The 15,758-nt window shown below is 41.2% G+C and overlaps 1 protein-coding gene across 17 annotated transcripts; it reads right to left on the reverse strand.

Annotated features, from left to right (window-relative positions):
- Positions 1-79: 79 nt before the first annotated feature.
- On the reverse strand, positions 80-15,757 carry beta-Spec (spectrin beta chain). Of its 17 annotated transcripts, none has more exons than XM_081990554.1 (12): positions 15,598-15,757; positions 13,813-13,976; positions 5,738-11,633; positions 5,471-5,687; positions 5,245-5,422; positions 5,121-5,168; positions 3,263-3,343; positions 2,808-2,951; positions 2,512-2,612; positions 2,289-2,455; positions 784-992; positions 80-728 (listed from the first exon to the last, which is right to left on the reverse strand). In XM_081990554.1, exons 2-11 carry the CDS (start codon positions 13,940-13,942, stop codon positions 806-808), a joined length of 7,149 nt encoding a protein of 2,382 aa, XP_081846680.1. In that variant the 5' UTR covers positions 13,943-13,976; positions 15,598-15,757; the 3' UTR covers positions 80-728; positions 784-805. The 17 variants fall into 17 exon arrangements, with proteins under 17 accessions (XP_081846680.1, XP_081846681.1, XP_081846679.1 ...); XM_081990555.1 differs by having other exon boundaries at positions 2,512-2,609; positions 5,121-5,171; XM_081990553.1 differs by having other exon boundaries at positions 5,121-5,171.
- Between the last annotated feature and the right edge of the window lies 1 nt (position 15,758).

The raw sequence follows: 15,758 nt of genomic DNA on the forward strand, positions 1-15,758 counted from the left end.
TTAGTCTCTGTCTAACTTGGTGCACAAGAGAGAGACAACTGTATTTTCTGTTTTCTGTCAAAATGTACTACACAGGGTGTTATACGAAAAACAATATTTATTTATGTAATATAACTCCATTTTAAAAGCGACATTGTAATATGTAAAATAGACGTAATTCTACAAAATACAAATAAAAGACCTCAAATATAAATAATCTGACTCGTCATATCGTCTCACCTCGCTAAGCAAAGCCCTTTGTTAATAATTATAATATAAATTATTGCAACAAAAAAATAAAAAATTTAAGACGAACGTAACACAAAAATACACATTTCATAATACAATAATTAGGTATTATTATGATTTAAAACTTGCCAATGAGGGCGAAGCTTTCTTTGAAATGAATTTTAGTACACTGGCATACAGGGAAATACTGTCTATTCTACCGTACTACGAACATGGTCAAAAAACTCTAAACAGCAAATACCAGAACGGCAGTCATTATAGCAGAATTGGATACTTTAATACATAATATTATCATATAATACCATTTTAAATATATTTCCCTATATATTGTAAGGCTGCCTCAAAACAGTTTAAGATCACTCATATTTTTTTTTTTAGAAAAGTCCCTAAGTGCAACCAGAAAATATAATTTCGCATAAGGCGACACAGAACAAGAGCGAAGTTGGAACCCAATCAGGTGAAGCGTGAGTGATGAAAAAAGTAGCTCAATAATTAAAAATCTGAGAGGGAGAGAAAGAGATTTAAGGGGACAAAGTAACATTTTTGATAACTTACCTTATCCTCGAACTAACCTAACTTATGTTTTTTTCAACGTGAAAAAGCTGCGTCTCTTCTGATCCTCTTTCTGAGCGGAAGCGGGTAAGGTTTGCGAGCGGGAGGGGCCGGAGGCGGTCGTGTCGGCGTGCGCGTTAATGTGCGATATCCACGTGTTCATTTCGGCGTCGTTCTGAGCTTGGAACAGAAACTCTCCGCCCGATTCCAATCTAAATGTCAAAATGTCATTTCAGTCTCGTAAACATTACGCATCCGACGAGTTTTGAAAACACCAAATTTTAAGAGAAAAAAAAGAAAATTTGCTGACATCACAATTTTCTTAAAAAAAAAAACTCCCTGCTGCGACGTTGTCAAAGATAGGCTTGAATAGCGGTTACACAATGAGTTGTACAAATAATATTGCAGTACAATTAGTTACAGTTAAGCTTTGCCACCTATACTAATCGAATATTTAGACTACCAAACATATTTTTATGAATAAAAACAATAAATATTAATAACAAAAAAAAAAGCGTCTGGCAACGTCGCATAATTTTTTTTTAAGTAAAATTTCTGGAAAATTAAATTTAAAATTTTGAAAATTTTTCCAGAAAATTTCCGGTAAACTACAAAAATCGAGAGTCAACTTTGACGCCCTCTAGCGGCTAAACGGGGCAACTTAGCCGTGCCCGCTCAACGTCACGTGATAGCCCCGTTTATTAGCATTCTTTTGTTGTACGGTGGTTGTATACAGGGTGTTTTAAATAAGCAAACTATGGACGATTTTCTGGAAGAGTGCACGGAATTTTAATCTAAATTAGGGATTTTTTGGACCTACTATACTAACGGCGACCATTTTAGATTTTCATTAATCAAAGTGATTTTTTAACTAATTTGAACCTGGGGAACACAAATCTGACGTCCATTTTGAAATTATGTCTCAATTTTGACAGTTGAGGGCGTGGCACCGTGTGGGTCAGACTGTGACAGTACCGGTGAAAAAAGTCACATTCTAAACCACACTTAATTTAGCTTAAAGTACGACGGTGCAAATGGCGCTTATAGATGTCTTAAATTATCTCATTGGAATGCACGATAAGTTTGACAATTATTATTTTAAATTATTATTATTAAGCATAAAGTAATTTTCCGGTAAATTTCCAAAAATTGAAATTTTCCGACCCGAAAATTACCGCTTTTGCATCTCTGAGGAAAACTGATACTTGACAGTGTGTACGTCAACTTCAGATGTCATTCAAGGTTTCTTCAATTAAGAGGTCAAAGCATAGTTGCCGGTTTCAAGGTTATAGGTATAATGCAGATCATTTGGCAACATCGAACCGACTTCTTGTCTTGTGAAGTGTGGTTCTTCCACCAAATTATCGTACAAAAATTTTCTGAAGAAAATTGTGGGATTTACCGCAATTTTTTTTTAAAATAGAATCCGTAATCTAAGTGTCAAAAAAAATACGTAAAATAAAATTCGCGGATGCTTAATCTTTACAAGAGCCAGGAATGTAACTTACTTCAGCCTCCACACGTGCTTCTTCTTTTTGTAATCCGAGGCGACGGAGGCCGTAGCACCGTGAAGTTGGAGCGGAGCTTCACCCTTAAATCGTTGATCGGGGGTGGATTTCGCAGTTTTTCCGTCCTTGTAGAAGGCCAGTTGGCTGCCTCTCAGCAGCACGTACACCTGAATTACCGCCACAATTCAACAACAATTAACCTAAAAATTTGGGGTGAACGCACCTTATCCCACGAACGGTTAGTTGCCTTGATTGTGGTACTTTCCCATTCGTGTTTTCTCACCAAGCTGCCTTCGAAACCTTCGTCGTCCGGACTGGATCCTTCTGGTCAGAATTAATTAGTTAAAGTCTACTCTTTAAGTGCACAAATCAAGATGTTCTGTCAACCGAAAAACTGGCTTTTGCCAACACAAATCCCTCTAATAACACAGCGGACGTGTACACCGCAAACAACGGCACAGATTAACAAATATTACCCCCGAATCTAACAATCCGAGACATTATTTGAGCAAAAAATACCTTGCAGAGAGGTTAGAGCGCCTTCGTCGTCGCTATGAGCCCCCGAATGGGTTTTGGGGCTGCTCTTCTTCCACCTGAAACTGCGGAACGGGGATTTGCTACGGGACCGGTCCTTGCGTTTCGTTTTCTCCTCGGATCGGGACACTTACGAGAAAAACAAGCAAACGAGGATAAAGCAAAACAAAAATAACACGTTTACAAAAGCAAAACACCACACACGAGAGAGAAACTCTCTCTCTACAAGAGAGATCTCTCGTTGAACACATAAAGGTGGGTTTATATTCATTTAAGAGGTACACAGTTGACATTTTTTGATAGCTTTGAACACATGCGCAATTAAATCTTAAATGAATATACACCCACCATAACACCATCAATTGTTGCATATTATATCATCTGTCATTATTTTTGACGTCACGCACAAATTAATAATGACAGATGGTTACACTACTTACGTGTTTGCGACCTAGGAGCGGGCTTGGGGGGCGAAGGGGTGCTTCCTACTGTTTGTGGACGTTGCTGCACTCCGTCATGCACTACAGAACAACAACATGCTCATGCGTTAGTTAATCATGCACAAATTCGTTTTGTAATTTACAAACCAATCACAAACTGTACTCGGATTCATACAAATGCTGCACATAGACTTAAGCTACGTTTACATTCACTTCAAAGTCAACTTTGTTATGAAATTGTGACATTTACATTAAAAATAATTCCAATTTGACTTCAAAGTGTGCTTTGGAGTGCGTCAAGCTGCTTGACAGATGCAAGCAAAATGATCAATTTATAGGTTAGATTGATGTTTCGTTTACTACATTTTGAATTTTCCAAGGATTTTTATCTTTTAAGTTGTTAAGATTTGTATTAGGTTAACGAGATTTTACGTATACGACAACAATCACACTTACCATGTATGTATCTAACCTAAAATTGTACAGATTCTCTGTCAAACTTGAAAGTGATTGTAAATGCAGCAATAAATTTACAAATTGTCACTCAACCTTTAAATTAGTCAGTATGCACACAACAAATGAGTTAATAATGGTAATGAATTTGTTACGGTAAATTCTAAATTCGAAAATACTAATAATTGTCAGTTCTATACGGCAAATCGAAATCACAGGCACCCTTGACAATGACAGTGACAGTTAGTTCTGTCGGTAATGGTGGATGTCGACTAAATAATGTGAGTCTATTTCTCTCTGTTGAATACAAATACAAAAGGATAGAAATATACTCGGATCCAAATGCGTTGATTCAAAAGTCACGTGACCTCCATGTGCTGTGGCATCATGTGATCTTTAGATCATAACCGGCGAAAAAATAATCAATTTTGCATACATTATCGTCCGACTCGTTGGTTAAGTTTAAGCACATTGTTGGAATCCTTATTAAATTTCCTCTCCAATAACCTAAAAAACACTACACAATTTGGTACAATCAGAAAGAAAAGCGGTGTCAAAGTTTGAACTGCCAGAAACACAGTTTGAAAGGACAGTCAGGGACAAAATCGCGTGTAAAACCCACTTGGAGTGGGAAAATGACTGTTTTAAGCACATTTTTGGAATCCTCACTAAATTTCCTATCCAATGACATTAAAAACCCTACAAAAAGAGGTACAGTCAGGAAGAAAAGCGGTGTCAAAGTTTGAACTGCCAGAAACACTGTTTGGAAGGAGAGTCAGGAACAAAATCGCGTGTAAAACCTACTTGGAGTGAGAAAATGAGTGTTTTAAGCACATTTTTGGAATCCTCACTAAATTTCCTATCCAATAACCTAAAAAACACTACACAATTTGGTATAGTTAGGAAAAAAAGCAGTGTCAAATTTTAAACTGGCAGAAACACTGTTTGAAAGGACATTCAAAGACAAAACCGCCTGTAAAACCCACTTGTAGTGGGAAAATGAGTGTTTCAAGCACATTTTTGGAATCCTCACTAAATTTCTTATCCAATAACCTAAAAAATTAAACAACTATAAACGTAAGTCGTGGTTAGTAACTCTTTGACAATAACCTACTTTTCCAGCAAAAAAAACACGTGCTACTTACCATGAATTAATATTAAAAGCGAATGAAAATTGCATTTTGGGACATTAATTCGGTTGGAAGATAAAAGCATTAAAGAACTTTTGTCGGGACAGTTACAGTATCCACAGACCCTCAACCAGTACGGAAATGTTTGTTAATCTGTGCAGTGATTATACAGTGCGTCCTAGTATTGATTAGTTAATCAGACACACACTGTATAGTATAAATGTATCAGAGAGTATAAATTTTAGAGATTATCGAAGTTTCCCACTTCAGTTTACCTTCACCAGAAGAAACGGCTTTAATAGACGACCGCTGCATACCAGAAGCTGCTTGCAAATTAGAATGGGGCGGTTTAGTTTTGTTTTTTTAAATATTTACATTTATATACAGGGTGGTTAATACCTGATCTTTCCTCGACGGCAACCGCACCAGCATCTGGACGATCAGACGAAGACGGTTCGGGTTCTTTGGGTCTGGAGGCGGCTTCAATGGCCGCCCTACGTTCCGCCTCTTCGCGTTCTCGGCGCGCTCTTTCTTCAGCCTCGGCCGCTTCTCGACGTTTCATTTCGCGAATTTCAAACTGAAATTATTCGTGAAATAACGCTAATACACACAAGCAGTGCCGTACCGTAGTTAATCTCTCCAAGGCACTGAAACGTTCTTCTTGAGCCGCGGCCGATTTCTCGAACGCTTCGTGTTTCTTAATCAAATTCTCCACGTCATCGATAGTTTGACCCAACTCGTTGCTCATCAGGTACGGTTCCTGGGCGATAAGCCATGCTTCCGCCACGGCGGCATCCCGAGCAAACTGGTAGACCTCCAGGATCAATTGCAGGTTTTCCCATCTAAATGTTTATCATAAATATCTAAAAAATTTTAAATTGAGGAACGTTACCGTTCTTCCCACCGTTGCACCACACCCTGCCTGTGATTATTCAACGTAACCAGTTTGTCGGTGATTTCTGCGCTAGCGTAGTGGTTCCTGCTCAGCAGTTCCTTGCCCAAGTTGATGCACGAAGTGAAATTGTCCTCCCTAGCGTCGATTTCCGCTTTGAGGCTTTGATGGTTGCTCATCAACAGTTCCACGCCGCCCACGTCGCGTGGCTTCTCGCTGGTATTCATTTGTCGCACCACATCGTCCATCCATTGCATCAAAGTCCGCACCAAGTTGAAGAACTTGAACAAGTCACCGGTGTCGGCCAGTTTGCCTTTGCGTTGATCACAGGCCAGCTGTAAGTTGGCCCAAGCCGCCACAACCTCTTGCTCCCTATTGGTGATTTCCTTGGCGCGATCGCCTGCGTAACTGGCCTGCAATTTGGCAGACTCCTCCTGGATTTGCTGCACTTGACTTTGTAGAGTCTGCAGGTCCTGAATGAAGTTTTGGTGTTTGCGCTGCAGAGCCGACACTGAACCGGCGTCTCGGCCTAATTCATCCGACATTGCCACCTGTTTTTCCAAGATTCTGCTCAGAACGTCCTTGCAGTCGTGGAAGAATTTGTGCAGCTCCCTGGAGGCGGCCAACATTTGCGTTCGAGTTTCAATCAATTCCAGCAAGTCCTGCCAGGCCTCGTTCAGTCCATCCTTCCATTCGGCAATAGTGGCCGAATCAGAGTGTCCAGCCTCAATCAGGGAATCGGCAATATCATTCACACCGGCCACTCTTTCAGTGCCGATCGTTTCAGTGTCGTGGGCAAACTCCTTGAAACGTTCCCAAAGTAAGGTCACGTGATCATAGTCTTGTCCTAGTTCGTGTGAAGAGGCCACCACCTCTCTGTCTGCGATCCATTGTTCCAAATCGCCCACGTCCCTGTTGAGGATAAACAGCTGCAAGGCTTCATCCAACTTAGCCCGACGTTCTTGAGCCAAATCTTTCAATCCAGCGTAGAGTTTGTCGAGTTGTTGCTGTTTCACGGTCACGTGATCTGCCAGAGGATGGCCTTCGGCGCTTAAAGCTTTAACAGTTTCGCCCAAACTGCGAATGGTGTCGGCGTACGCTTCTACGGCAGCTTCCAAACTTTCGTGTTTTTTCATAAAGTTTCTGGCGCTCGTTTCGTCTTTGCCACGATCCTCAACCATCATGTACAGTTCCTGTTCGCTCATCCAACTTTCCGCTTCGTTAGCATCGAACAAGTATTGTTGGGCCCGTTCGTTACGTAGTAAGTTGGCCCGGCGATTCTCTATGGCATCTTTCAGTTCCTGCCACGCTTTGTGCAGTTCTGCAATTAATCTACCGAATTCTACAGCGTCCTGGTGGTTTTCGTCGATTAGTTTCTGACCGTTATTGCATACGGTGTTGACGCGTGGTTCGTGGTTATCCACTTCAGTTTGCAAGGATTGGTTCTTCTTTTGCAAAGTGTTTACTTGGAATAGGTTGTTGCCGTATTCAGTGGAGGTGGCCAGTGGCATTTTCTCGGCTATCCACAACAACTCGTCTTCGACATCGCGTCTGAATTGCAGGGCTTCTTTCTTCTTTTCCAACAAACGTTGCCGTTCAATGAGCGGTTGTTTAAGGAGCTCGAAGCGTTCCTCGACTTTGGTTTTTTTCACTTTGATCTCCTGGATGTCCTTGTCAGGTGCGGCGGTTTCTAAAGTTTTTGTTTGTTTCTCGAGTTCGTCCACTTGTCTAGCTTTGACGGCCATTTGAGTTTCGATCATTTGTTGTTTCTGCATCAAAATATTGACAGAGGCCAAATCAGAGCCGGTGTCATCGCTTTCGATTTGTTTCTCGAGTTCGTTCATCCACGAGTCGATATCGTCGCAAGTTTGGTGTATCAGTACTTCTCGGTTAGCGTCAAACAGACGTTCGCCCTTTTCCTTTGTGGTTTGTTCCAGCACGTCAAACTGATCGGCCAGTTCTTCAATTTTGGGTTTGATCACGTTGACGTATTCCGGTTTTTCTTTAGCCAGCTCGTCTCCGGCGCGTTGCAAGTTGAGTAAACGTTCCTTGTTGGCGCCAATTTCCGCTTCGAAAGCTTGATGTCTGGTCCATTTGGAGTGGACGGTTTTAGCAGACCTGTAAGTCTCATCTTGGGCGGTGATGTGTTTCTCCTGAATCCATTCACCCAGTTCGTCGCAATCGCGGAGGAATTGGTGTAGTTCGAGCTGATCGCGCAATCGTTCAAACAGAGCTTGAGCCTTCTCCTTGTTGGCAAGACGGCGCTCATCCAAATTATCAGCCCGCTTGCCAATTTTGTCTGAGGCAAAGTGACCTTCGTCGCACAGTCTTCTGGAAAACTCCACCACGGTGTTGATTTTATCGTCGTTGGCCTCCATGGTGGCCAAGAATGCTTCGTGACGTTTGAGTAGGTTCTCAGCTTGCTCGAGTGTGGTTGGAATTTCGTCTTTACTGAGAGTGTGTTCTTGTTGATTAAGAATGACTTCAGCTTGTCGTGCGTCACGTTCGAGCAACTGCAAGCTCAAAGATTGCGACAGCAAATGTTGCCGGTTGTCCCACATTTGATGAATTTCGTCCCAACCATCTTTCAGTGCCTTCAAGCGTTCACGCAAAAACATGTATTGTGGGTCATCTTGAGTGCTGGGGTCTGCGGTAATTTTCTCCCCGTATTCCATCATTTTAGTGTAGTCATCGGTGTAGTTGTCAATTTCTTCACGTATGGCTTGGTGTTGTGACAGCAATTTTTCAGCTTCCGAGAGTGAGTTGGGAGTGTCTTCCGACGCGATATCGGTTTGGGTTTTGGTTAACCACGTTTGGAAGTGATCCAAGTCGCGTAGGAATCTATGAAGATCACCGGCTTCTTCTAGTTTTGCGTCACGTTCCTTCAACATTTGCGTGAGTCGTTCCCAAATTACTTGAATTTGTACAATGCGTTCCCTAATTACTGCTGCTTCTTCCGGATGTTCTCCCTCGATACTTTCAGCTTCCTTTTGTAGTGAGTTTAGTTTGGCTTGGATTGCTGCCAGGTCTCGTTCCATACCAGATAGGCGACGTTGCAACGTCATGATACCAGTAAGGTCCATTTGTAAGCTGTCGGTTTCTTGTAAAATCCTCACTTTGTCTTCGATCCACGTGGTGGTTTCACGGCATTCGATGTGGAAGGTTTGCACTCCGTGTGCGGAGTTGAGTTCTTCACGTTTGGCTTCGGCTTTTTCGCGTAATTCCGCCCAGTTTTGGTTCAGTTGATTTTGCCTGGCAGTGATTTGTTCCGAGTTGGGGTGTTCCACGTGCAGCAGCTGTCTGGCCAGCTGGTTTACCACGGCAACTCTAGAAGCGTTGGCGTTCATTTCTTTTTCGAAACCGTCGTAACGGTGTTTCATGATCTCTACATCTTCGATATCCCTAGCAGGAATCATGGTTTGTAGCATGCGATCTTTTTCGCTGATCCATTGCTCCACTCCGTCACTTTCAGATAATAGTTTGTACAGGGATAGGGCGTCTAGTAGACGTTGTTTTCTGAGTTTAGCCAGTTCGAGCAGTTCCTTGTAACGGCTGTCGATTGATGCCAGTCTTTGGGATACTTCTGGAGAGTTAGCAACTTCGGGACCTAAAGCGTCAGCTTGCTGGTGGAGAGAATCAATAACACTGGCGTAGTTTTTGAGTTCGTCAGTGACGTCTTTGTGTTTTTTGAGTAAGGATTGGGCGTTGCCTTCGTCACGGCCCACATCTTCGCTGGAAACCAGTCTGAGAGTGTCGAGCATCCAAATATCAACGTCATCCGCATCGGCGAATAATTGATGATAGTCGACGGCTTCCTCCAAACGCTTCCGACGATATGCGGCCAAATCGAGTAGGTGTTTCCAGGCTTCGCGGATTTCGTTCAATCTATCCTGGATTTCTTTAGCACCAAAGTGGCCGGATTGGATCAGTTCCTCGCCAACACTCAAAGCGGACTCGAGTTGCGGCTCGTGAGCTGACAATTCGTTTTCCAGTACTTTATGCTTGCTCAGCAACAAATTAACAGTTGTCAAGTCATGCCCAATATCAGAAGTGGACACGATTTGTTCCTTCTCCTTGATCCAATTGTCCTCATCAGCCATGTCCCAGTAGAATTGCCACAACTTTCTGCTCTCCTCCAACCTGGAACGACGTTCCACGGCTAATCTAACAAGCTGAGCGTAAGCTTCCTCAAGCTGCTGCACTCTTTCCAACACCAATTGAGGATCGCAGGGTTTGTAGCCTTCCTCACTTTCCACGTCGACAAACTTCTGACTCTGACTGGCCACCGCTTTGACACGTTCACCCAAAATATTAATGTCTGCCTCCAGCAGGTTATGCTTCTGCAACAAGTCCTCCACTCCCATTAAATGTTTGCCCAAATCTTCGATCAGCAAACGCGTCTTCAATTCCTCCATCGCGTCCAGGATGTGCAACATTTCCTGGAAGTTTTGCTGTAACTGTAACGACAGTTCCAGCCTATTTCTACGTGCTCTAAGCAATTCCAGCAAGTAATTCCATAGGCGTAGGACGTTTTCTTTTCTGGCGTTGATCCGTTCCATGTCGTGATAGTTTTCGGCTTCCAGTTCAGCAGCCACCGACACTACGGCCTGCACGCGCTCTTCGTAAGCCAGAATGTCGGTTTCGATGGCTTCGTGCTTTTTCGCGGCAGCTTCAACAGCTGCCAGGTCTCGTCCAAAGTTATCTTGTGACACCAAGCGTTGGTTTTCGCTTAACCAAGTTTCTCTCATACTGGCTTTCCTGTTAAATCTTGCGGCCAGTTGTTCTAGTTTTTCTTGTCTGATTAGTTCTTCCCGTAAAGCCAGTTCGCGTTCGTGTTCGGATTTTTCTAGTCGTTCCCAAGCTTTGTTAATATCGGAAATCATCTTTCCTTCCTTAGGGGTGTAGGGGCGTTGATTGTTGGCCCTCATTTTTGACTGGAGTGTGAACAGCAGGATTTCTAGGTTGCCTTTTTCGACAAATTTCGGGGGTTTTTCCACGGTTCTGTAGTTGTTGAACTGTCCTAGTTGTTGCTGAACGCCTACTAGGCTGTTGGCGAACTCACGCTCCCCAAGGGCGGCTATGGTAGCTTCAATCCATTGCAGTAAATCACTGGTAAGCCCTTCGTATTCTTTAATCATCCGGTCGTTTTCCATTGCAATTCCTACGACCTTCCCAATACGCTTTCCTTGTACAGTTTCCTGCTTCATTTTACTGAAGTAATGATAGTAGGTGACCACGTAAGTGATTATGGACTTTTCGTCGGGCTGTTCTACGAAAACATCTTCAGCGTCCAACAGTTTGGTCAGGCCTAATTTGTCTTCAGCCACATTGAAGGCGTTATTCAAATTGTGAATTGGATTGGACTTTGACAACTTGTCGAAATGGATCAAATCGGGTCGGTGTTTGTGGATTAAAGCGTTGAAAGCCAAACCGTCCCTCCAGGACGTGGAGAAATTCCTCACGTTCACATTATGATAGCCGGCAGTTTTCATCTGGCACCACAACAACAAAGCGTCTTTGGCCGACTTGGTTTCTTGGTTGTCCGTTTCTTCGATTGTGATGTCCTGGATTTGGAAGCGCAGGATTATGGTCCAAATCAGACCGAGGGAAAGTCGCGGGTTCCCATCGACTATATCGTGCGAACCCATGTTCTCTAAGTGGACTCGTTGTTCTTTGAGAAACTGGAGGGCTTTGTCCACGTTTTCCAAACAGTGAATGCGCATTTTGCCTTTTGTTGGACGCGGCAAACGTTCACCCGACAACACCTCCAGGAGTTTGATTAAGTTTTTGCCGTCCCTCAGGTCGGTGTACAGGTCTGTGATGCGTGAATTTACACGCACTAGGTGCGAGTTTACCCATTTTTGAAACGTCTTCTTTTGTACGCTCTCTCTCTCATCTGAAAATGTCAAAATTCATTAATTTGAAACTGTAAAGGCATCAAGGTACTTAATTATAAATAGACGATACGAGGACGTTGAATTTCATGGCATTTAAATGCATTTATAGACGCGACCGGCATTCCCAATCAAATCTAATTGAATTATACCCATCGCATATAAGCACCGAGAGCTTTAAAGGCTTTCATAATTATTAACGTAATACTATTTAGCAAGAGGATATACGCACACAGGAAATGTTCATAATCGTAAATGATGATGGTTGATAAGTTTTTTTGCATGGTACCAAAGAAGTGTATAGAAGGTAAAAGTTTCATTCCAAACTGCAAAAAAAACTAAAGTCAACTTTGACGCCCTCTAGCGGCTAAACGGGGCAACCTAGCCGTGCCCGCTCAACGTCACGTGATAGCCCGGTTCATTAGCTTTCTTTTGTTATACGGTGTGTTTATACAAAGTATTTGAAATAAGCGAGTTATGGACAATTTTCTGGAGAAATGCACGGAATTTTAATCTAAACTGGGGATTTTTTGGGCCTACTATACTAACGGCGACCATTTTAGATTTTCCTTAATCAAAGTAACTTTTTTAACTAATTTGAACCTGGGAAACACAAATCTGACGTCCATTTTGCTCTAACTGGCACCGTTTCGGAGATGACCTTGAAATTATATCAATTTTGACATTTTAGGGCGTGGCACTCTTGCAAAATGACATTTTGACAAATGACACTTTACGTCATTTTTGTACTATTAACCTAAAGGTATTTAAGCAGTTGAGGTTAATTTTAAAAATTTCAAATTTTCTAAATAAAATCAGAAGGTAACCCTTGAAAATTCTTGACAATTCTAGTTTTTAATTTTTCAAGGTCAAACGGTGCATGGTAACCAACAAAGTGTATAGAAGGTAAAAGGTGCATCCTATCGAGGTGCATTTGTGGTAAAAATTTCAGGCCATTAACCAGAAACGTTCCTAAGATATTGAGCAAAAACTGCAAAAAACGAGAGTCAATTTTGACGCCCTCTAGCGGCTAAACGGGGCAACTTAGCCGTGCCCGTTCAACGTCACGTGATAGCCCCGTTCATTAGCTTTCTTTTGTTATACGGTGATTTTGTACAGGGTGATTCAAATAAACGAGTTATGGACGTATGGTCAAAGTAAGGCTGACAACAATTGAATATCGATACAAACATTTTACATCAAGTAGACCTAGAATTTGACGTAGATTCCAAAAATCGAATAAAAAATTATAAGTTGGGTTTGTTGCTCAAATTTGGGACACCCTGTATATTTGGTATTTTTTTATAAAATGAAAATTAAACAAGTTACAAGGATGTTAAAAATTCATTAAATCACCCTGTAAACTACTCCATTGTATTGTCAATAACTCGGTTATTTTGACAATTATAGGGTAGGTCAATATACCAATTTGTAGCCCTTAAAATTCTCTTTTGACCACCCTATATAGCGTTTTTACCTAAAACGCCAAATAACTAAGTTATTTACTGTTAAAACCGAGTTGTTTGACTTTTACATCTCTGATTGAAATACGGCATGTCCCATCCAGTTATACTGATTCATTGATCTGCATAATTGACATAGAAATAGTTGAAAGTGGACTTAACCTCACTTTCAGACTAAATGTCATTTTACTAGAAGTTTTCGTTTAAAAATCGTTTTTTTTACCAGAAAAACCACAAAAAAGTGTTATTTAACGGTTCAGTGCGCGCACAAGACGAGTTTACAGACTGCTGAAGCTAAGGCAAAGGCCAGAACAAAGAAGCACTTGAATGTAAGTAGTTTAACCATCATTTGAATCAGTTTTCTGCTTTTAAATTTACAAGTAATCAAATTTAGCGTATTATTTACCTCGAAGTTCAATAACAAACTTGTCAAAACAGTGATTGTCACTCATTTGTGTAATTAAACACACTGCCATAAGAGCGCATTTAACTGAATACTGTATAAGACAGGAAACAGTTTGGTTTTTGATAAAAGCTGATAATAACCAATCACACTGAGTGAATAAACAAAGCCAACCAAGATAGTTTAATTATACAGGGTCACAGAAGAAAATTGGTGTATTTTTAATCACCTTGCTCCAAAAACGCACTTTATAAACGTAAATATTTATCGACAACGAAGGGGAAAGTTTGGTTTAAGCACCTATAAAACAGTTACCTGCTAAAGCCTTTATCCGAGACCTTTCAAACAATCTGGAAGACGAGTTTCCTCCGTCGTATTCGTAATCCTCCTCGATTTGTTGTTGGATGGTGGGGTCCCACCGCACTATACTTATGTCTGTGGTCATGGTCGTTTCACGTTAATCCAGCTAGGCTGGCCACCTGAAACCAAAAAGTCACAACATCAGCGGCCCCCGCACTAAAGAAGGAAATTCCGTAACCGAAACTGTGTTACGGCTTAGGAAAACTGAATTTAGTTAAGGGAATTCAAACAAACCGGGTTCGGTAATGATAGGAGGAGTGCGTTGCACGATTTTCATAAGAGTCCTAGAAAACGGTCGGATCGATCGTTCGGAGCAGTCTCCAGGGCGCCAGAGGCATTCGACAAGCCAAAACGAAATGCGGACCTTTTTGTAGTCGAAACCAAACAGGGTGAATCATCACATTTTTAAGGGAGATCACAAAAACAACCTGTTAACTTTACAGGCCTGGTGTTTTGTTAATCAATGAAGAGGCAATTTGGCAGGCCTGGTATATAACAAAACATTAAAAATAGCATTGGAAGTGGTTTAAAATTAAACTTTGCAGGAAAACGCACAGGATAGGCTTAATAATCATTTTTTTTTTTAAATTCACTCTAGGATCAGACAGAAAAGTAGATCTTTCTTGGTCTTCTGGGTCTTACACACCCTATACAGACTTTATTAAGTTACATCACCAACTATAACAGCATTAACAAGGTAATTTACAAGCAACCGCCCACTGCATATTTGGGGTTTTAATAAACTGACCTCTCATGACTAAAGTGCTAAGGTTATTCGACTCTAATTCAAGATGGAGAATATAGTTAAATTTTAGGCCTGAAACAACCCCACAAATTTACCCAGCAAGTTTGCATTACATAATTTAATCTAATCAGCTTACTAATTATCCAATAAGAATCACAGTACTTGACTTAGTGTGATAATTCAATTAATTTTAGCTAAAATGATTCCATTTAATATGTTACAGTTTAACCACCCAAATGGAGTAGAGTTCTGTAATTTAGGTAATTAAGAGTTTGCTTTTTAAACAGTCTTTCTCGTAATGTTTACTGGTGACCCATTAATGGATCTTATGTAATAGAATCTTCAGTTATCTTTGCAACCAATACAAATTTACAGAATCTGGACACCGTGGTGAAATAACAAACTAGTGGCCCTGAATGATCTATGTTTTTACTATTAACAACAGTTTTCCCCTCCAAAAACAAAAAAAAACAATAAACATGGGAAATATTTCAGGGACATCAAGTGTATGGGTTATAAAAAGAGATGATTCACGCAGACACACACATATTTATATGGGCAGTGAGCATAACATTATTAACAAATTACTTAATGACTGGAAATGATAGTGAGAGTTATCCCAAAAATGTTTAAAAATAGACATTGTAGCATGGTTGAAAATGATGATTTTCCAAACAATAATAAACGGTTAGTAGGATGTAAAAACATTTTTTTAAAATTAGTGGCCTCTATATGTTTGTGCTCCAATTTCCTCAAAGTTCACTGACATTAAGGGCACAAAAAATTGCGACACTAAACACTTAACCCTGACTGTTATAGTGGTTATTAACTGTACATTTCAATATTGAGTGGTAAATGTTGTTTTGAACGGTTTAAAGGGCTTTAAGTAGCTGGGGTTTGGTATAAGCGGCAACACCTACAAAAAGCAGCCATGATTGCGCCGACCTAGAGCCGCTGACCCCCGTCCGGCGTTTTACGAGCCCTTTCTGACTTACCTTTTTGCTTTATCGTTCGCACAATGTTTACACTCACTTGTTCACGCGAAACGGTAAGCAAAATCACGATTATTACCACCTTTAACTTGCCCTATTTCGTTTCACCAACACTGTGAACGCCCTGCATGACAGCTAAACGTCGAGTACCCCTCCAAACGGCG

This window comes from Ips typographus, linkage group LG12, assembly GCF_016097725.1.
Source record: "Ips typographus isolate SLU linkage group LG12, UJ_Ityp_2.0, whole genome shotgun sequence".
NCBI classification, from domain to species: Eukaryota; Metazoa; Arthropoda; class Insecta; order Coleoptera; family Curculionidae; genus Ips; species Ips typographus.

Coding starts and splice junctions, on each gene's coding strand:
- beta-Spec (XM_081990553.1), bottom strand. CDS start 13,942: ATGACCACAGACATAAGTATAGTGCGGTGGGACCCCACCATCCAACAA. Junction 2,952..3,262: donor CGCTCCTAGGTCGCAAACAC/GTAAGTAGTGTA, acceptor TTTTCTCGTAAG/TGTCCCGATCCGAGGAGAAA. Junction 2,456..2,511: donor CTAACCGTTCGTGGGATAAG/GTGCGTTCACCC, acceptor GCGGTAATTCAG/GTGTACGTGCTGCTGAGAGG.